The sequence below is a fragment of the Elgaria multicarinata genome, chromosome 3 (genome assembly GCF_023053635.1).
Source record: "Elgaria multicarinata webbii isolate HBS135686 ecotype San Diego chromosome 3, rElgMul1.1.pri, whole genome shotgun sequence".
Lineage (NCBI taxonomy): Eukaryota > Metazoa > Chordata > Lepidosauria > Squamata > Anguidae > Elgaria > Elgaria multicarinata.
The window spans coordinates 162,642,283-162,664,607 of NC_086173.1; the positions used below are offsets into that span (position 1 = coordinate 162,642,283).

The window sequence follows — 22,325 nt, forward strand, 5'->3', positions numbered from 1 at the left end:
TAATATTTTCTGATCCCAATTGATGTTCCTTCTTTCAGGTGACCTTCAAGGATGTCGCTGTGCATTTCACCCAAGAGGAATGGGGCCTGCTGGATCTGAATCAAAGAGCCCTGCACAGGGCAGTCATGGAGGAGATGGTGACCTCTTTGGGTAAGTCTTGGTCGATAAAAATCTCTTGATTGTGTGAGTGAAACCTTAAAAATGGAGCCCCTGAAATCTAAGATGGTGTCTCTATTGCATTGTGGGAGAAATTCAAAATGGAGTTTTGTGTTGGACTGTGTCTGTGAAATCATAATGGAGCTCTGTGTAGAAACAGTGTATACTTGAAAGAAAGAAAAAGACAGGCGTGATCAGCGACTTGTTATCTAGAAGTAATAGGACACAGACTACTAATTCTGAAAGCTGAGTTCATGATATATTTAGTCAGTTCACACAGGAAAGAGGCATGCACATTGAGATTGTTTTTCAGCTAAAAGGTAATACGGTAATAAGTCCCGGTTTTACTGGTTCCTGCTGTCATTAAAAGCAAAAGGTTTTGTAATGCGCCAGTACCTCATTCCCCAGGAAGTGATGGCCTGTACGTATGTGGGAATAAAAGAAAGCCTGTGTGAATCGGAGAGTCACGTTTGATTCCCCCACAGTTGATCAGATCGGTTTGAATGAGCCAAACAAAAATTCTGTGCCCTTGCTAGATATTGGGAACCTGGCCCCTTGTCTTCCTGCCTGGGTGATATCTGTGGTCCCTTCTGAGGTAATTTGGGAGGCCCTCGTCCAAACCGCACTAGAAGATCTGAGACTTGGATGTCAGGGGATGAATCTGGTGGAAACGGATTGGCTGCCCCAAGACTCCAATCTCAGATGCAGACTTAGGAACCTCAGAAGTGCTCTGTTGGAGAAGGCCAATGGGTTGCTTGGGACAGGAGCCAGCCAGGTGCCTCCAAGAAGCCCAGAAACAAGGCCTGAAGGCATTTGTGGTTGCTTCTGAACAACCGGCATTCACAGGCATAAAGCCTCTGAAGATGGGTATGAGTGAGTCGGGCATCCACAGGTAGAGGCCAAAGCAATGATCCACTGATTCGCCATTTTGTGATGGTGCTCACAGCAGTTTCTCAAATTCCCAAATGCATCCACGGGTCCCAAAAAAGATTGAGGGCTCCTGCTGCTAGATGAAAGTTATCTAATAGCCTTAGTTAAAGTTCCATTTTTTACTTCCAGTGTTACCAGTTGTCTCTCTTTCTTCCAGAATGTGATGGACGGGAGAGTGAGAATGAAGAAAAGCCAGGCAATGCTTTGTTGGAAAGAGCCAGATGTAAATCATTTCAATGCTTGGAGTGTGGAAAGAGCTTTACGCAGAAGATACATCTTACTTCTCATCAAAGAATGCATGCAGGGGAGAAGCCATTTCAGTGCTTGGAGTGTGGAAAGAGCTTCCTTCAAAGTTCACACCTTCTGTCACACAAACGAACGCACACAGGGGAGAAGCCATTTAAATGCCTAGAGTGTGGAAAGAATTTCACTCAGAGAACACACCTTATGTCACACAAAAGAATTCACACCGGGGAGAAACCCTTTCAATGCTTGGAGTGTGGAAAGAGCTTTACTGAAAACAAAACCCTTGTGTACCATACAAGAATGCACACAGGGGAGAAACCGTTTAAATGCCTGGAGTGTGGAAAGAGTTTCAGTGTAAACAAATCCCTTGTGTACCATCAGAAAACCCACACAGGGGTGAAACCATTTAAATGCTTGGAGTGTGGGGAAAAATTCATTCAGAGCTCAGCCCTTATATCATGCCAAAGAACTCACACAGGGGAGAAACCATTTCAGTGCGTGGAATGTGGAAAGTGTTACAGTCGGAGCTCACATCTTATGGAAAACCAAAGAACTCACAGTGGGGAGAAACCATTTCAGTGCCTGGAGTGTGGAAAGAGCTTCAGTATAAACAAAAGCCTTGTGTACCATCAAAAAGTCCACACGGGGGTGAAACCGTTTGAATGCCTGGAGTGTGGGGGGAAATTCACTCAGAACTCAACCCTTATATCACACAAGAAAACCCACACAGGAGAGAAACCATTTCAATGCTTTGAGTGTGGAAAGAGTTTCAGTCAGAGCGCAAACCTTACGTCCCACAAAAGGATTCACACAAGGGAGAAACCATTTCAATGCCTGGAGTGTGGAGAGAGCTTCAGTGTCAGCAGAACTCTCATGTCCCATCGAAAAGTCCACACGAGTGAAACCGTTTAAAAGCTTGGAGTGTGGAAAGAGCCTCAGTGGGAAAGGAAGACTCTTATATCATCAAAGAACCCACACAGGAGAGAAACCATTTCAGTGCTTGGAGTGGGGGGGATACACATAGAGCTCAACCCCTATGTCACACACACACAAAATCACAGAGAGAAACCATTTAAAATGCTTGGGACTGTTGAAAGAGCTTCACTCAGAAGATACACCTCAATTTTCATCAAATAATTCATACAGGGGAGAAACCATTTGCATGCTTAGAGGCTCAGTATATGCTGAAGCCTCAAGTACTATCAAACAATTCATACTATCAGTGGCTACTAGTCCCGATGGCGGTGTGCTACCTCCAGTATCAGCGGCAGTAAGCCTATATGTACCAGTTGCTGGGGAACATGGGTGAGAAGGTGCTGTGGCACCTTGTCCTGCTTGTGGGTCCCTGGTTGACAACTGGTTGGCCACTGTGTGGACAGAGTGTTGGACTAGATGGCCCCTTGGTTTTGACAAGGAAATGGTCTTTCCTAGGTTTTTGTCTCATGAAAAAGTACACAAGCACACCTGACTCCTTGACACTCCGCCCCCACCTTTTCTGGAACCACGACATCTGGGTAAAACTAGGCAAAGGAATCCTAGGGAGGTTGTGGGCTCTCCCACACTAGAGGCATTCAAGAGGCAGCTGGACAACCATCTGTCAGGGATGCTTTAGGGTGGATTCCTGCATTGAGCAGGGGGTTGGACTCAATGGCCTTGTAGGCCCCTTCCAACTCTGCTATTCTATGATTCTATGATTGGAGTCCACCAGGGAAAGAGCCTTCAGTGGGGTTGCTAACTGTTAGAGCAGTATGACAATGGAACCAGTTACCTAGGGAGGTTGTGGGCTCTTCTCCCACACTAGAGGCCTTCAAGAGGCAGCTGGACAACCATCTGTCAGGGATGCTTTAGGGTGGATTCCTGCATTGAGTAGGGGATTGGACTCAATGGCCTTATAGGCCCCCTCCAACTCTACTATTCTATGATTCTATGATATCACTCCGTATAGACAAAGAACACCTCTTTTCTTTGCCTAAACACGTCGGGGGGGCCTAACTGGACATTTGGAAGTTTCAAAGTGGGCTCTGGGACTTTCCAGCCACCCTTGGTGACCCTTATCAGGAACAAAAAGTAACACTTGTACCCTATAGAGGCCCAGCATTGGGCAAAAGGCGGGATACAAATAAATATAATAATAAATATAAGAAGAAGAAGAAAGGCATTGTGTATGTAGTGTTGTTTCGTTTATGGAAAATTAATGGGACTTGTAATCAATCACGGGAGGGAGGGGGGAAATATGAGTTCATCATTAGCAACTCTGTAATATAACGGTTTAATGTATGTGGGTGTTGAACGGAGAGTCCGTCCCTCCGTTCGCTGAGGGCTGTCTGTCTCCTACACGTGTAGTTTGAATAAAAGCCTTTGCATCGGGACCTGCCTGGACTTCCTTTCTATCGGATCAGGGGATTTCCCTGACAATTTGATCCAGCAGGGCTCTTCTTATGTTCTTCTTATACACTGGAGAAGCTATTTCAATGCATGGTGCCTAGAAAGAGCTGTTTTTTGGAGAGTCTTATTTCACATCAAAGAATTCACACAGGGAGAGAATGATTTCAATGGGGAGTGTGGGATGAGCTTCCATTTGGCTAACACCTTTACTCAGTTTGCACAGGGTGAAGACATATAAATGCTTGGGAGTGTGGAATAACTGGGGAGATCTTAGTGTGTGGGACTACAACTCCTAGCATCCCCCAGTCAGCCACGTTGGCCGAGGAATGCTGGGAGTTGTAGTCCAGCACATCTAGATGGAACCAGTTTGGAGAAGTCCACCTTAGTAGATAATACAGGGGGACTTCAGCCACACAACATTTAAGATAGTAACATGAGTTTTCACCATATACAATTTATTATTTATTTGTTTGTTTGTTTGTTGCATTTTTATACCGCCCAACAGCCGAAGCTCCCTGGGCGGTTCACAAAAACTAAAACCATTCAAAGTATAAAACAAACAGTATAAAAACATCAGAGACTGCAGCTATTTATTTATTTAAAACATTTGTATCCCACCCTATATCACTAGGATCTCAGGGCGGTGTACAGATAAAATGATACAATATAAAACCATAAATACACACAGCTAAAAACAAACCATTAATCAAGCTAAAACCAGTATAGAATTTAAAAGCCAACGCAGTTAAAACAATGTGCAAGTCTGGATTCCTAAGAGAAACTTCTCTGCCCTCTTCCTGATCCATGGGGTGCCCTTAGGTTTCCCCCTTGCAGCAGGGTCTGGTGAGTTCACTTTGCATTGGGGCGAAGGGAAGTGCTCCCACCCCTCCACCCAGGGGTGCAGTGGGGGCTTGGTGGAAAATGCCAGCTAGGCAGGCAGATGGAGCCCCGTGAGCGACAGAGAGTCCTCAAAGGTCCATAGCTCAGCCAGGCAGCTGTGGACTGTGAGGTTGGGGTGCTGAGTGCACAAAGTCCTCCTCCATTTCTCCCCCAAGGGAGAGCAGCTTGTGCAGCTGACCCATTCCAGTAGGGCCTTTCCTGCTGTGTGATTGACCAGAAAGTCCTTTCAGTAGGGTGACCATATAAACTTCTCCTGTTAACCTTCAAAGCTTTTCACGGTCTAGCTCCTTCCTATCTCTCCTCTCTCATCTCACACTATTGCCCCCCTCGTGCTCTTCGCTCCTCTGATGCCATGTTTCTCGCCTGCCCAAGGGCCTCTACTTCCCTTGCTCGGCTTCGTCCATTTTCTTCTGCTGCCCCTTACGCCTGGAATGCTCTTCCAGAACATTTGAGAACTACAAGTTCAATCGCAGCTTTTAAAGCTCAACTAAAAACTTTTCTTTTTCCTAAAGCTTTTAAAACTTGATGTTGTGCGGACTTTATACTGTTAGTTTTACCCTACCCAGTGCCTGTTTACCCTACCCTGTGCCTGTTTGCATTCTCTTCCCCTCCTTATTGTTTTACTATGATTTTATTAGATTGTAAGCCTATGCGGCAGGGTCTTGCTATTTACTTTTACTCTGTACAGCACCATGTACATTGATGGTGCTATATAAAATAATAATAATAATAATAATAATAATAATAATAATAATAATGACAGGGCTCCTGTATCTTTAACAGTTGTATAGAAAAGGGAATTTCTGCAGGTGTCATTTGTATATATGGAGAACCTGGGGGAGTTTCCTCTTCATCACACCAGTTAAAGCTGCAGGTGCCCTGCCCTCTTTTAAATCTGGTCATTCTAGTATAGCTCCTGCAGCTTTAACTGTTGTGATGAAGAGGGAATGTCAGCAGGTGCTTCATGCATACAAATGACACCTGCTGAAATTCCCTTTTCAATGCAACTGTTAAAGATACAGGAGCCCTGTCCTCCTTTTCATATGGTCACCCTACTTTCAGCATCTACCTGGGAACTTAAAATCATCTTTAGCTTTGGATTGATTTAAACCGTTTTCAAGCTGGTTTACATCTGCATGGTGTGCTGAAAGAGGAGTGAGTGAGGGGGGAGGGTGAAACGAAAGCAGAGGGACGAAGGGATGGCGGGAACAGTGGGGGGGGGAGTTAAGGACAGATGAGGTTGCATCTTTCTTCTAAACCAGGTGAAGGCCTTGAACTGTGGGCTTCAGGTGAAGAAACTCCCCCTCACACACCTCCAGGTTGGTTATGCAGGAGGGTGACAGAGGTGCAACTGTTAGAAAAATTGTGGATCACAACCCAATTAAATCAAATAAAAAAGGCATCCGGGCGCAGTTTCAAAAGGAAAGTTTATTTTCCACCTCAGGTACCAACAATCTCTTTGTACGAAGGTCCCTTTCCCTTGCCAATGTAAAGGAAAAGGCCCGGAACAGAAGTTTATGTTTCATTTTATACAGGGGGGAAACATTGTACGCAAATAATTGGTTGCTAGCTCAAATTGTCACAGCTGGTCCTCCTCCCTGTTTTCTTGACATGCCCAGATGGGGAGAGACGACCTTGCAAAACTCCATTATTACATGATTCCCTTAGTAAGGAATCCTGGGACCTTCCTCTCACGTATTCCATTGTCTTTAATTAATCCCTGTCCACCACTCCCTCCCTGGTTTCCACACCCTTCGCAGTGTCCCCTGGGACATTCCTGTCCCACCTTCCCTTCCCAAATTCCCGCAGGAACGTTTGGAAAGGAAGGTGAAGAAGAAGCCCCCAGCCCTCAAGCTGGTGCCTGATATTCCTTTTGATGGGCGAGTTTCCCAGATCTTATTTCTCTCCCTGGTTTCCCGCTGAGCTGTGGGGAAAGGAAATAAGAGGTGTGTGTGTGTGTGTGTGTGTGTGTGTGTGTGTGTGTGTATGCCAGCTGCGCAAGGAAGCGCCTGGCGATTTAACCAGCGGCTAGGGCTCGTCCATTACCCCTGAGTAAGCGACCTTACCCAAATAGGTAAATGGGACTTTTCTCTCCTACCTGGGAGTAGGGGGTCTATTCTACTCGTCTAAACCACTTAGAAATCACCCAAGGATGGCATTTAGGGAAAGGGAAATGAGGGATCTTGGAAGAAGGACGGGAGAGAAGAGATGGGCGAAGGGAGTAGTGGGAAATCAGTTATTTTTCCATAACACAACCTCACTGGGTAAGGATGGATAGGCCATGTTTGAGCTGTCATATGTGTTCCCACAAAAATTGAAATATACTTTCTCAATGTATATTTTTATTAAGGACTAGCAAAAAAGCCCGTCGTTTGACAGGTGTAGAGGAGCAGTCTGGTGAGGAGGTTGGTGAGTTTTGGCCCCTCTGCTAGGCCAGAAGCTCCTAGCAGTGATCTTTCTTTGGAACTTGGAACGTCCATAGAAGGCCGCAGTTCCGAGAAACGCTGTTGGATGGCGCCAGAGGGCAAAACCTAGAAGTGGCTTGGAGGCGCCCTCTGGCATTCTATCTTGGAACTTCCCTAGATGGCAGTTATTTTTCTTGGTAGATGGCAGTTATTTTTCTTGGTAGATGGGTTATTTTTCTTGGAACTTCCATAGAAGGCCCTGTGAGCTCAGAATTTTTAAACATACAAATAGGAGAGAAGGCAGAGGCAGTGGATTGGCCTACTGGTTAGCGATGCCATTGTGACATCACCAACCAGTAGGCCAATCCACTGCCTCTGCCTTCTCCTATTTGAATAAGAGGCTTGGAGGAGGCCTCTGGGCTTTTATATATATATAGATCTGGCCGAGGAGGTGCAGGGAACGCTGATCAGATTTGCAGATGACACAAAATTGGGTGGGATAGCTAATTCCCTGGAAGACAGAAACAAACTACAAAGTGATCTTGAGAGGCTGGAGTGCAGGGCTGAAAACAACAGAATGAAATTTAATAGGGATAAATGCCAAATTCTACATCTAGGAAATAGAAACCAAATGCACAGTTACAAGATGGGGAATACTTGGCACAGCAATACTACAAATGAGAAGGATTTTGGAATTGTTGTAGATCACAAGCTGAATAGGAGCCAACAGTGCGATGTGGCTGCAAGGAAGGCAAATGCTATTTTGGGCTGCATTAATAGAAGTATAGCTTCCAAATCGCGTGAGGTACTGGTTCCTCTCTATCTGGCCCTGGTTAGGCCTCATCTAGAGTATTGCGTCCAGTTCTGGGCTCCACAATTCAAGAAAGACGCAGACAAGCTGGAGCGTGTTCAGAGGAGGGCAACCAGGATGATCAGGGGTCTGGAAACAAAGCCCTATGACGAGAGACTGAAAGAACTGGGCATGTTTAGCCTGGAGAAGAAAAAATTGAGTGGAGACATGATAGTGTTAGATCAATGTTCTTTTCACCCAAGGACGAAATCCAAACAGCCCTTAAGCACGACTCCACCATTCCAGCGACAGAGGGTTCAAAAGCGCTTTATTGATTAGTAATCAAGGCCTGGTCTCTTCAAAGGGAGCAATCAGACAAAAGACATAGGGAATATGGTACAGTATTTGAGTTTGCAAGGGGCAGGGCCCTGTAGCAGCATTAACCAATCAGAACATAACACTGGGGCATAGCTAATTATGCTTAACAATTCTCTCTGTTCTGTCAACAATACCTTTGGCCTGACAGTAAGTTACAAAAGTTAACTTTGACACAGCAGAGCACTGGAGCCAGGGCTCTTGTTTATGTTAGATAAGAAGGAAGCACTCAAGGAGACATTCTCGCATACAGGACATTATGACATTTTGCCTGGTGTATTTATTTTTTTTATCAGGATGATCAGGGGTCTGGAAACAAAGCCCTATGAAGAGAGACTGAAAGAACTGGGCATATTTAGCCTGGAGAAGAAAAAATTGAGTGGAGACATGATAGCACTCTTCAAATACTTAAAAGGTTGTCCCACAGAGGAGGGCCAGGATCTCTTCTCGATCCTCCCAGAGTGCAGGACAAGGAATAACGGGCTCAAGTTACAGGAAGCCAGATTCCAGCTGGACATCAAGAAAAACTTCCTGGCTGTTAGACCAGTACGACAATGGAACCAGTTACCTAGGGAGGTTGTGGGCTCTCCCACACTAGAGGCCTTCAAGAGGCAGCTGGACAACCAACTCTCAGGGATGCTTTATGGTGGATTCCTGCATTGAGCAGGGGGTTGGACTCGATGGCCTTAGAGGCCTCTTCCAACTCTACTATTCTATGATTCTAAGTATTTGAGTTGGATAGATCCCTTCTGCGACCTGGATTTCTGTCTGTAAGTACATTTTCTATTCAACCTGGTCAGCCACAACACAACTGTGTCAGTGCTTACATAAACAGCTTGCCAAATCTAGTATGAACTGGCTCCCATGTAAATCCTGTGCAGTACATAATCTTCTCCAGAAAGATGGATGAGAAAGACAAATTTTTAACTCCCCACGACTCCGTGTGGGACAAATAAAGCCAGTGTGGTGTAGTAGTTAAGGTGTTGGACTGGGAGTCGGGAGATCCGAGTTCTAGTCCCCACTCGGCCATGGAAACCCTCTGGGTGACTTTCAGCCAGTCACAGACTCTCAGCCCAACCTACCTTACAGGGTTGTTGTTAGGATAACATGGAGTGGAGCGGGATTATGTACAATGCCTTGGGTTCCTTGGAGGAAAAAAACGTGAGATATAAATGTAATAAATAAATAAAGTTTGTTTGAGAAATCACTTGACATCTTTTTCATTCATTCCTTTATTCATTAGATTTATAATCCGGCTTTTAAACAAATAATAATCCAGGTGGGTTACAAGTGGCAGGAAATAGTACAACCACTCCGGCCCTCCGAACTCACACATATAATACACACACAACCTAGGAGACAGGAGCCTAGGAGTGCCCAAGAACTTGTTTCCTTTTTCTTCTGGCAGTGGAAGTCAAATGAAAACAAGGTATTCACCAGTAATGACATATTATGTAACAGAGACTGAGCTTCATCGGGGAAAATCACAGTTCCCCACCATCGCTTCTCCACCCGCCGCTTCTGTCGCACAATACTTCCTCTTTCTCAACTGAGAAGACGAAGTAAAAACAATGACCACATGGCTCATTCAGTGGGCCGTTTTCATTGCGCCACTTCTCCTGCAACCAGCAGATCGCGGCACATTTTGTTTCTAAAAATAAATCGGACTAACTGGGTTCTTTTTTGTGAAAAGAAAAATGAACGGAAGGGGCGGGAGACACATGGGAGGCGGACAGCGTCGGGAATAGAACCTGCAAAACTCCATGAGCGCCCAGTAATGAGCATGCTATAAAATGCTCACCTGATGATCCTGTGGCACCCCCAGAGGCCAACTCCAATACATCATTACATCAATGGCTGGTTGTGTGCTACCTCCAATATTTGAGGCAGTAAGCCTGTGTGCACCATTTGCTGAGGAACATGGGTGGGAGGGTGCTGTTGGACCATATCCTGCTTTGTTGGTCCCTGGTCAACAGCTGCTTGGCCACTGTGAACAGAGTGCTGGACTAGATAGACCCTGGGTCTGATCCAGCAGGGATCTTTTTAGTAACATCACCCGCAACATCAGGGGTGCATTCACTTGCCGGTCTTCCAATGTTACCTACACCGTCATTTGTCAACAATGCCCTACGGCATTCAAGCTGGGCAACCCGTGCCAAGGAATGAACGGACACAAGTCTCATATCAGCAATGACAATGTTCAGAAACCAGTCGACTGAACTTAAGATAACCTCAAGAGTGGTTTGCAGAGATTGCAGTGTGAAACAGCTACGCTACGGTTTATTAGGGGGATCAATTCCTAATTCCTGCATTGTTTGATTTTTTTTATCACAGTACATCCTGAAGGACCGTAGCTCATCTGCAAGACCCGCCTCGTGTTTAATCTCCCCCTCGCAACCGAGGGAGAGATCAAAGTAAAGTTGGGCTGGCATGCGAAAAGTGGAGGGGAAGCCTTCCATCCTGAAACACACTGTTCAGAAGACGTCTTAATTAAACCACACTCAAAGCATTTAAATGGTTTTTCCCGTGAGTTTTTTGGTGATACATAAGTTGTGGATTCCAAATAAAGCTCATTCCACACTCTAAGCATTTAAATGGTTTCTCCCCTGTGTGTATTCTCTGGTGATACATGAGGCTTGCATTTCTAGAGAAGCTCTTTCCACACTCCAGACATTTCAATCGTTTCCCCCTTGTGTGATTTCTTTTTTATGGTTCACGAGACTCGCATTACCACCAAAAATCTTTCCATACTCTAAGCATTTAAATGATTTCTTCCTTGTGCAGATTCTTTCATGTGACATAAAGTCTCTCCCCCGTGTGGATTCTTTGATGATCCACAAGGCTTTTTTTCATACCAAAACACTTTCCACACTCCAAACATTTAAACAGTTTCTCTCCTGTGTGGGTTTTTTTGTGTGACTTAAGGTTTGAGCTGTGAGCAAAACATTTTCTGCACTCCAAGCATTGAAATGGTTTCTCCCCGGTATGAATTCTTTTGTGTTTCAAAAGGTACGACCTTCGGTTGAAGCTCTTTCCACACTCTAAGCATTTATATGGATTTTCCCCTTTGTGGATTCTTTGATGGTCCTGGAGACTTGCCTTTCCAGCAAAGCTCTTTCCACACTCTAAGCATTCAAGTGGTTTCTCCCTTGTGTGGATTCTTTTATGTTTCATAAGGTATGATCTCCGATTGAAGCTCTTCCCACACTCAAAGCATTTAAATGGCTTCTCCGTCGTATGGATTCTTTGATGGTACATGAGGCTTGCATTTATACTGAAGCATTTCCCACATTCAAGGCATTTAAACGGCTTCTCCCCTGTGTGAATTCTCTGATGGTACACGAGGTTTGTGTTGCGACTGAAACCTTTTCCACAAACCGGGCACTTAAACGGTTTCTCCCCCGTGTGGATTCTTTGATGATCCATAAGGCTTTTTTTCATACCAAAACTCTTTCCACACTCCAGGCATTTAAACGGTTTCTCTCCTGTGTGAGTTTTTTTGTGCGACTTAAGGTTTGAGCTGTGAGCAAAACATTTCCCGCACTCCAAGCATTGAAATGGTTTCTCCCCGGTGTGAACTCTTTCGTGTTTCAAAAGGTACGACCTTCGGTTGAAACTCTTTCCACACTCTGAGCATTTAAATGGATCGTCCCCTGTGCGAGTTTGCTGGTGAAAAGTGAGATCTGTCTCCTGACTGAAGGTCTTTCCACACTCCAACCATTTACATGGTTTACATCTGGTTCGTTCCAACAGCAATTTGCGCAGTTCGCTCTCGTTCTCCCGTACATCACCTACCGGAAAGAAGAGAGACAATTGGCCACAGCGCAAGTGAGAAAGAACAGGAAATCAAAGAATTAACGATGGAAGCTAATTTTAATCTAGAAGACCCATTCTGTTATTTATTTATTTATTTATTGCATTTCTATACCGCTCAATAGCCAAAGCTCTCTGGTCGGTTCACAAAAACTAAGACCATTCAAAGTATAAAACAACAGTATAAAACCATAATATAAAAACACCACCAAGATAAAATCAGTAGAAATTAAAAAATACAAATTTAAAATAGATTGTTAAAATACTAGGAGAATAAAAAGGTCTTCACCTGGCATCTAAAAGAATAATAGAATCATAGAATAGCAGAGTTGGAAGGGGCCTACAAGGCCATCGAGTCCAATCCTCTGCTCAATGCAGGAATCCACCATAAAGCATCCCTGACAGATGATTGTCCAGCTGCCTCTTGAAAGCCTCTAGTGTGGGAGAGCCCACAACCTCCCTAGGTAACTGATTCCATTGTCGTACTGCTCTAACAGTCAGGACGTTTTTCCTGATGTCCAGCCGGAATCTGGCTTCCTGTAACTTGAGCCCGTTACTCCGTGTCCTGCACTCTGGGAGGATTGAGAAGAGATCCTGGCCCTCCTCTGCGTGACAACCTTTTAAGTATTTGAAGAGTGCTATCATGTCTCCCCTCAATCTTCTCTTCTCCAGGCTAAACATGCCCAGTTCTTTCAGTCTCTCTTCATAGGGCTTTGTTTCCAGACCCCTGATCATCCTAGTTGCCCTCCTCTGAACATGCTCCAGCTTGTCTGCGTCCTTCTTGAATTGTGGAGCCCAGAACTGGATGCAATACTCTAGATGAGGCCTAACCAGGGCTGAATAGAGAGGAACCAGTACCTCACGTGATTGGGAAGCTATACTTCTATTAATGCAGCCCAAAATAGCATTTGCCTTTCTTACAGCCATATCACACTGTTGGCTCATATTCAGCTTGTGATCTACAATAATTCCAAGATCCTTTTTGTTTGTAGTATTGCTGAGCCAAGTATCACCCTTCTTGTAACTGTGTAGGTGCCAGGTAAACCTCCTTAGGGAGCTCATTTGACAGCCAGGGTGCCACAGCAGAGAAGGTCCTCCTCCTGGTAGCCACTTGCCTCACTTCCTTTTGCAGGGGCTCACGGAGAAGGACCCCTGAGGATGACCTTAGGGTCCAGGCATGTACATGTGGGAGGAGGAGTTCCTTCAGATTGCCTGGCCCCAAGCCGTTTAAGGCTTTAAATGTTAATACCAGCACTTTGAATCGGGCCCGGACCTGGACTTGCAGCCAATGAAGCTGGAAAAGGACTGGCGTGATGTGGTCTCGTCGGCCAGTCCCTGTTAGTAACTGTGCTGCCCTGTTTTGTACCAGTTGAAGTTTCCGGACCGTTTTCAAAGGCAGCCCCACGTATAACACATTGCAGTAATCCAAACGAGAAGTTATCAGAGCATGAATAACTGTAGCTAGGCTATCTCTGTCCAGGTAAGGGCGTAGTTGGTGTATCAGCCTAAGCTGATGAAAGGTGCTCTTTGCCACTGAGTTCACCTGTGCCTCAAGTGACAACTCTGGATCCAAGAGCATCCCCAAACTACTTTAGGAGGAGTGCAACCTGCTTTAGAACAAGGTGAACATCACCTAGCTGGACAGGTGAACCACTGTTAAGCTATAGCAGTTGGAGAGATGGGACTGCAGGGCACCTCTGCCTGCTTGGATGAAAGACCCGCTCTTTCTGGCCCCTCCTGATTCTATTCTATTCAAGTTGGTCATTGTTAGAAAGTTGTAAATTTAAAAACCAGGAACTAAGGGCACAGTCCTATCCATTGCGCCCTCAATGATCAGAAGCTGCTGGACTCGGAGATTTCCAATCATTCAATGCAGGGTGGGAGAAGCAGCGGAGGGGACCTCCTCTGTCCTTCTGCCCTGCATTTTTCGCTAGATGGGCTTTTATGATCATCTCTGGCCTTCCAGATTTGCCAGACAGCCATGGCCCTTTCCCTGGACACACACCTCTTCTTCGCCCCAACCGCCAATAGTCTGATGGCTTCTTTGCCATTGCACATTGGGAGGAAAAACGTGCAATAACCAAAAGGCCACCAATATTTTAGGCAGAATATTTAAGAGAGCCAGTGTGGCCTAGTGGTTAGAGTGTTGGACTGGGACTCAGAAGACCCAGGTTCTAGTCCCCACTCAGCTATGAAGCTCACTGGGTGAATTTGGGCCAGTCACAGGACTCTCCGCCTAACCTACCTCACAGGGCTGTTGTGAGGGTAAAATGGAGAGGAGGAGGAGGACCGTCCAAGCCATTTTAGGTTCTTTGAAGGAGGAAAAAGGCGGGATACAAATGTAAAGTAATAATTATAATAATGGGGGAACCGAATAAAACCCATGGTTAATTCAATTGAGATCAAGCACATTTTGATGAAGCAGGGCCCAACTAAGCTAATTTATGATGCCCTCTTATCCCTCCCCACTCCAGCTATACCAAAACCTACTGGATCCATTTTTCCTGAAAACCTTATTGTAATCCTGGAGTCCCTGACATGGTGCCCAAGGACACGTCCCTTCACATCTGCCCAGGCACGCTGTACATCTCTGTGCAGCGCCGGCTTGCCTTCTGCGAAATGGGTATTTCCTCGTGCTTTGTGGGGGGAAATTATGGTTCAGAATTTGGGCCTCTGTCTTCTACTCTCTTTCAGCAGCATCGTAGGGATGTTCACTCACGATTTGGGCCCACTTAATTAAACGGGGCTTCCTCATCAGTCACAGTGCCCCAACATTCAGATGGTATCATAAATAAGCTGAGTTGGGCATATAGGATTCGAACCTTGGGAGAGGGCCTTTTCAGTGGTGGCCCCCCAACTCTGTAACGACCTCCCCGAAAAGGCTCGCCTGGCCCCAACATTGCTACCTTTTCGGTGCCAGTTCAAGACTTTCCTCTTCTCCCAGACATTCAACAGCATATGCTTTTTTAACTGACCCCAGAATAGTTGTTTTAAATGGTTATTGTCTGCTTTTATGCTTTTTATGGTTTTAAATTTTGTATATTTGTTTTTAATGTTCACTGTTTTTAATTTTCGTAAACAGCCCAGAGAGCTTCAGCTATGGGGTGGTATCTAAATGTAATAAATAATAATCTCACTTCCTCCAGAAGCAGCTGCTGAAATCATCTACTGTGGCTTTGACAAAGGTCTACCAAGTTAGGTCAACCTCAAAAGAGACCCCAGAAGCCGCCCAGGCAGGAAGAGAAGGACGGGGGCTTCTCAAATGGAGCAAGAGTGCCAAAGAGGCTTCAAGGATATTTTTTTGATCCCTCGTAAATTTATTTTATCAATCATGAGACACAGGGAGCCGTACCCAGAGAGGCCATGATCCCAAGGTTCTCCTCCATGACTTCCTTGTGCAGGGCTTTTTGGTCTGCACCCAGCAGGGCCCACTCCTCCTGGGTGAAATACACAGCCACCTCTTTGAAGGTCACCTGAAAGAAGGAATGACATCTATGAGCGAAAACATTTAGTGCTTCTCCTAAGGACCATCAGAAAAGAAAATTATGTAGCTAGGGGATTGTCCTGGAGGATAAATCTCCATGTGTGGCATTCTCAGCCCACTCAATGGGCAGCTTAGGGAAAGAGATAGATTAAGAGACACTTTTGGCCCAATTGGAATCCACCAGAAGAGCCTTTAGTGTGGTGGCCCCTTCCCATTGGAACTCCCTGCCGCTGGAGGTGCATAGAATCATAGAGTAGTAGAGCTAGATGGGGCCTATAAGGCCATCTAGTCCAACCCCCCACTCAGTGCAGGAATCTACCTTAAAGCATCCCTGACAGATGGTTGTCCAGCTGCCTCTTGAAGGCCTCTAGTGTGGGAGAGCCCACAACCTCCCTAGGTCATTGGTTCCATTGTCATATTTCTCTAACAGTCAGGAAGTTTTTTCCTGATGCCCAGCCGGAATCTGGCTTCCTGTCACTTCAGCCCATTATTCCATCTCCTTCACTCTGGGAGGATCGAGAAGAGGTCCTGGCCCTCCTCCGTGTGACAACCTTTCAGGTCAGGCAGGCGCCAACACTGGCTATTTCCGGCACCTCCTGAAAGCAACCCTATTTCAAGAAACCTTCCCCAACTGAGTAGCTACTGTTTTTATTGGTCCTTTGTTTTAAACTGAACAATTTTAATTTGGTTTTTTAATCTTCTTTCTTTTCTTTTTTACTGTTTACCCCTATGTACACCGCTCCAGAATCGCTTTTAGTTCGGGAGTGGTTCATAAATAGTGTAAATAAATAAATAATAATAAAAAATTATTTCAGGAGTTGTGCAGAGGAACGAGGTACCCGGGCTGCCCACTTTCCAGCACCCCAGTTATCATCCCCCCGTACCTGATCCAGTCGCAAAGAAGCTGCTCCCAGCCCACCGCGACGAGGAGATGAGCTCATACATTCTGTCCTCCTCCTCGGTCCATCTCCTGTGAGCGACACAAAAAGGGAAGAGAAGATTTATTTACTGTACAATCAGCTCCTCATCCAGGCCTGCCCATTCTTCTGCATATGTAGCATGAACTGCACCAGCTACGCACAACAAGGAAGGTCATCACACTAGAGGAAACTGAGATTTGCAGGTGTACGAAAAAATCTTAAGGAAAAAACCTTAAGTGGGCTCAAACCTATCAAAACAGGCCAGCGAGGATTCAATGGCCTTGGAATATTATCTCATGGAGGGGGCGGGGGGGGGAGAATGATAAACGAATGCAAGGAGGAAGAGGAGGAGGAGAAGAGGAGGAAGAGGAGGAGGAAGGAAGAGATACATAGATAGAAAAAAAGGATAGAGACAACCACCTCTTTGTCTGGATAGGTCATTTTCTGGTTCTCAACGAGAAGGTATTTTAAATGACCCCAGAGACAGATATAAGAGCTGCCTATATAAACCAGTGGTGAATTCCAAATATTTCAATATATATCCTAGAACAGTGCTTCCCAAACTTTTTCAGGTAACCGCCCCCTTGGTTCCACAAACTCATGCCCAGTGCCCCCTACCTTACACTATAAAAATCATTATTCAGAATAGCGGTTTTCAACGATCCACTAAAGAAGATAATAACAATAAAATTCAAAATATTAACAATGAATTGAATATTTATTCAAAATCCGAAGCACCCGCCGCAGGCCTGCCGAGGGAGGGAGTGAAAAGAGAGCGAACGCTCTGTTTTGCAGCCGGCGTGGCGGGGCACACCAAGCAAGGTATGTCTCTTAATTAGCATTTTGGTGCTTTTGAAACATTTCAATTCACCATTACAAGGACTCTTCTTAAACTGTATTAATACATGTGTGGATTCTTCGCCTATATGGCTTGGGACCAAACTACCTTCTCTCATAAAAATGTCCCTGGGTTTTAAGATCTTCTGGAGAGGTGCGTCTCGGAAAAGACCAACTCGAGCGCCCCCCTGCCGCCCCTTTGCCTCTTAGCACCCCCCTGCCACCGCCTTAGCTCTTAACGCCCCCCTATGCAATCCCACTACCTCCAAGGGAGCAGTACTGCCCACTTTGGGAAGCACTGTCTTAGAAATTTTGATACGTACAATCTTAAACTATAGAAATGAAAGACTTGCTGGGGACCAATGAACTCAGGGGAACATAAAAGTAGCCCACATATTTTAGGCTTAATTGAGAAGAGCAGGCCAACTATCTTACTGTTTGAGTAGGTCATTTCCTGTTTCTATTCCATTAACCCTTTACCCAGTGAAGTGGGCCCTCCGTCGCCCTCCTGCATGATCTGCCTGGACAGTTTCCTCTGCCTCGAATCCAATGGAGTCTTCTCCGCCTCGGGTATATCGATGGCCTCTTCTGCCAGCAAAACCTGCCCCAGAAATAGCAGTAATCGCAAAGAGAGATAAGAATTAGAAAAAGGAATGGCTAAGGACAAGGTCTAGGACAGGGTCTCCAAGCTTTTGGGTCCTGTGGGCACATCTGAATTTGGGGCACTGTCACGGAACAGCAGTGCAGAAGGGAGGGAGAGTCCCAACATGGGGGCTGGGAGATGTGGCAATTATGGATCAAATGGAGGCGCTGCACAGGAATGGTTGCCAGATCCCCGAATTAGAGGAATTACAGTCCACAGTTTCAGGGTGCTCCTGGATCCATGGCTGCCATTTGAGGCCCTGTCACTGCATGGCTAGAAGCACAAATAACAAGGCTGGTAGGCCAAATGCGCCAGCGACTGATGGGTTGTGCTAAAACATTTGCACTGGGTGCCAGTCTGCTCCTGAGCTAGGTTTAAAGTATTGGTAGTGGTATACAGCTCAGGACGAGGTTACCTCAACGAATGTCTTTCCCTAGACCAGAAGTGGGCAAATTGGGGCCCTCCAGAAGTTTTCTCCTACAATTCCCATCAGCTCTTGGCAGCATAGCCAATAGTGAGGGATCATGGGAGTTGTAGGCCAACCATCATGTCAAGCCTCAACCCTGGTGTTGTTTAGGCATCAATCGAAATTGCCTCCATTTGCTTTGCCTTTCACATGGCCATGAGCTATCTTCAAATGAACCTCGAATATGATACCACTGTGCAATTTTTATATTCTTTTTCTAAGCCGCATCAGGATTTATTCAAATCAGAAGCGGCAAATAAACATCGCTAATAAGTCAATTCATACATGAATGTATTACAATGTTGTCCTCCAACAAAACAATCAAAGAAAAGCAAACGGGTGAGGTGGCAAGACGAAGGTACTGCCTTAAAGCTAGTTTTCTGTTCCAGCAAAACCTGTTTTCCAGAAAGCTAAGCCAATGTGGTGTAGTGGCAAAAGTGTCAGACTGGGAGTCAGGAGATCTGGGTTCTAGTCCCCATTCAGCCATGGAAACCCACTGAGTGACTTTGGGCCAGTCACAGATTCTCAGCCCAACCCACCTCACAGTGTTGTTGTTGTTGTGAGGATAAAATGGAGAGGAGGAGGATTATGTATGCTACCTTGCGTTCCTTGGAGGAAAAAAGGCGGGATATAAATACAATAATAAATAAATAAAATTCCCTCAAATCATCTCTAAATAAATTCTTAGAGAATGAGTTTGCTCACATTTATTTCCTGCAAATAGGAATATCTCACCCACGAATCATTCCCCTTGCTCACACACACACAAAACTACACACACACTGCCAACACGCACACAAAAACACATACTCTCAGGATCACCCACCCCAAAATACACGCACACACATGCATTCATAGACACACAACCACACACTTCATTCACCCGTCATATAAATACCCTCACTCACACACACATATACACACCCCTCCTACCCAAGGCTGCTCCCACGCTTGCTTCCACTGTCTCCACCCCACCCCACCCCGTTTTCACATTCACCTTGGAAATATTGATAGCCCCTTGGATCTACCAAGATGAAACTCTCTCACCTGCTGTTCCTCCTGCTTCTTGTCCTCTGCCCGGCTCAGGAGGAAACCTTCCGCCAGGGCCACCGCCTGGGAACTGGTCTCTGCTCCACATTCCCTCACCCAGTTTTGTATCTCCAGTGGAAGGACAGCCAGGAACTGCTCCAGGATCACCAGGTCCAGGATCTGAGCCTTGGTGTGTCGCTCTGGCTTCAGCCACCGACGGCAGAGACGGTGGAGTCGGCTGCAAACCTTTCGGGGGCCCTCGGCTTCTTGGTAGCCGAACTGCCTGAAGCCCTGGCGCTCTACATCAGGATTGAGAGTATCCTCACCTTGGATCTTCTGCATAGTTTCCCCCTGGGATTCCCCACTGCTCCCAACCTTGACAGTGTCAGAGCCTTTCCTTGCTTCAGGGCCAGCTGGGTCTTGCTCTTCCATCTCCGATTTTGGCTCCAAGCCCACCACAGGACCAACGACGAACTCTTGGCCCTCCTGCCACGTTCTTTCTTAGGGCTGCCTGAATCGCCGGTGCTGCCGACTCCTGCCACAAAAAAACAGCGTGTTGTGAGTGAACTATTAGGCTCTTAAAGCAGGAAGGAAGATATTCCACAAAGAAAAAGCAGATGGGTTTCTGATAGCCACCAAGTGGGAAGGGAGGTGAATGCGAAGACTCAAGCGGAAACTAGAGACTGGGGTGGTGGTGGGAGTTGCTTCCCTCAAGGCTTCACCTGGTTTCAAAGTAGAGCACCCCGGCCTTCGGTCTCTCCCGAACATCCACCCTCTTTTCTTGTCACCCCTTCATCCCTCTCCCACAATAGCTGCTCCTGCTTCACTTCAAACCTCCCCTCTCCTCCTTCAGCACACTACGCAAATGTAAACCAGCTTGAAACCGGTTTTAATCAGTCCAAAGCCCAAAGACCTTGTGTTAAGGGATATGCTGTAAAAGTCTTCTGGTTTATTGGTGCAGCAGGAGAGATGCTACCTGAATGGGTCAGCTGCACAGGCCACCTTCACTTAGGGGTCTTCTCAGCCCCCCAACCTCATAATCTGCAGCTACCTGCCTGGACTAACTGGGATAAGGGCTTTTAGGCTTCCCCCCACTGAAGCCCTTTGGGGGGGAGGTGTGGGGTTCCCCTTCGCCCCAATGAAGGCCCCACTGCAAAGGGAAGATTTAGGGCCACGCCCCCAGCCCCCCATTCATCTTCCGGCACTGCTGCCGTTTCACCCCGGAAGTGAGGCTCCACTTCCGTCACCAAGGTTACCTAACGACCAAAGGCCTCGTTACGGGACGGGCAAAAGACACAGAACGGAGAAGCGGTGTTGACGTCGCCTGGAGGTCGCCACTTCCGCCCGGCCTCAAGATGGCAGCTAGAGGCGGGCGGACCGTACAGATCATAGAGATGATAGAACCATAGACTTGAAATATAGCAAGTGCCCTAGGGGAGAAAAATAGGGAAGGAAGAAAAAAATTTGAGGTATAAAACTCAGAGCGGCTTTCCCCAAGCTGTTTGCCCTGCAGGTTCGTGGACTACAACTCCCAGGATTTCCAGCCAGGATGGTCATGGGTCATGCTTGCTGGGGGTGATGGGAGCTGTAGTCCAACAATCTACGCTTGGGGGAATGCTTCTCTAGGAATCCACACTTTCTCATCTTAAGGGCAATCCTTATAAATGTTTAACCAAGAAAAAAAAAGACCTACAATTCCCAGCATTCTCCAATGCTGAGGGATGCTGGGAGTTGTAGGACTTTTGGGGTCTAAATATGCATAGGGTGGCACTCTGATTGATTATACCACAGAGTGAGTGTCAGAAGCATCAGGGCACTTACACTCAAGAGATACTTTTATCCTGATTCAGCCTCACGTTAAGCCAGATCTTATAACCGGGGGGGGGGGGGGAGGGAAATTAAGGAATGGGCAAAGGGAACTATTTTGGTGTTGCGATTAGAGTGTTGGACCGGGACTCGGGAGATCTGGGTTCTAGTCCCCACTCGGCCAATGAAGCTCACTGGGTGATTTTGAGCCAGTCACTGACCCTCATCCTAACCTACCTCGCAGGGTTGTTATGAGGATAAAATGGAGAGGAAGAGAATCATGTATTCCACCTTGGCTCCTTGGAGGAAAAGGTGGGATATAAACATAAGAAATACAAAAAAAACCTGATGGCACAATTTGGACCTACCAAGCTGAACACAGCTCACCATCCATCCAAAACCACCAATAAATCACAGATCCCCTATGTTTTTACAGAATGAACCATAAAAGTGACCAGTTCAGCAATTTGTGGCATTGCCATGGCACAAAAAGTTGGATCCAAGGTCTGTATCTTTAGGATTTTTACATGGGATCTGCCTGAAACCACGATCAAATAGCAGACTGCATTCATGCCAATGGGCTACTGAACCATATGAATAATGGATTCCATACTTCACAGAGCCAGCATGGCATAAAAACATGAATATGGGGCACAGATATTCATAGTTCCACTGGATTATTTACAGAGGATCCCTCTTAAACCATTTCCAAATCAAAGATTACATCCACGTGCACAGACCAAACCATAACAATCATGGATCCCATGCTGCATGGCGCCACCATGATACAAAAATTGGATGTGGAACATGGATCCTCATGAATCCTCTGGATTTTTACAGAGGATTTCCCCCAAACTGACCATGAAATCATAAATCACATCCATACTCATAGAGTTTCCGTATTCTGTTTTTAGTGGGGGCTGGGGTCTCCGATTTCAGTGGGTCTGGGAATCCATTCTGGGTTTCAGTCAGCGCCATCCAGAATGCAGAAGGTGCTGTCCAAGGTACTGAACCCTGTGTTTTAGTGCACAGTTCTCATCTGCTCCAGCGAGATGACTGCTGGAGTACGTTGAAGTACGTTTTGTACTTCAAAACGTTTGGAGGGCATCACATTGAGGAAAGCTGCTGTAAACATTCGTG

The 22,325-nt window shown here is 46.1% G+C and overlaps 2 protein-coding genes across 5 annotated transcripts in view; one reads left to right on the forward strand and one right to left on the reverse strand.

Annotated features, from left to right (window-relative positions):
- LOC134396293 (zinc finger protein 420-like) overlaps nucleotides 1-22,325 on the forward strand; it is a 162,263-nt gene that overhangs the window by 17,843 nt on the left and 122,095 nt on the right. The gene's annotated exons all lie outside the window — the stretch shown is intronic.
- On the reverse strand, nucleotides 9,002-20,657 carry LOC134396378 (gastrula zinc finger protein XlCGF26.1-like). 4 transcript variants are annotated; one of them, XM_063122860.1, is made up of 6 exons: nucleotides 19,398-20,569; nucleotides 17,722-17,842; nucleotides 16,369-16,454; nucleotides 15,353-15,473; nucleotides 11,216-11,978; nucleotides 9,002-9,127 (listed from the first exon to the last, which is right to left on the reverse strand). In XM_063122860.1, the coding sequence occupies exons 1-6, from the start codon at nucleotides 19,809-19,811 to the stop codon at nucleotides 9,004-9,006; spliced, it is 1,629 nt and encodes a 542-aa protein (XP_062978930.1). In that variant the 5' UTR covers nucleotides 19,812-20,569; the 3' UTR covers nucleotides 9,002-9,003. The 4 variants fall into 4 exon arrangements, with proteins under 4 accessions (XP_062978930.1, XP_062978929.1, XP_062978928.1 ...); XM_063122859.1 differs by lacking the exon at nucleotides 9,002-9,127 and adding an exon at nucleotides 20,636-20,657 and having other exon boundaries at nucleotides 10,874-11,978; nucleotides 19,398-19,914; XM_063122858.1 differs by lacking the exon at nucleotides 9,002-9,127 and having other exon boundaries at nucleotides 10,874-11,978; nucleotides 19,398-19,914; nucleotides 20,356-20,568.

Coding starts and splice junctions, on each gene's coding strand:
- LOC134396378 (XM_063122859.1), bottom strand. CDS start 19,811: ATGGAAGAGCAAGACCCAGCTGGCCCTGAAGCAAGGAAAGGCTCTGAC. Junction 16,455..17,721: donor CGGAGGGCCCACTTCACTGG/GTAAAGGGTTAA, acceptor TGTCGCTCACAG/GAGATGGACCGAGGAGGAGG. Junction 15,474..16,368: donor CTTCTTTGCGACTGGATCAG/GTACGGGGGGAT, acceptor TCCTTCTTTCAG/GTGACCTTCAAAGAGGTGGC.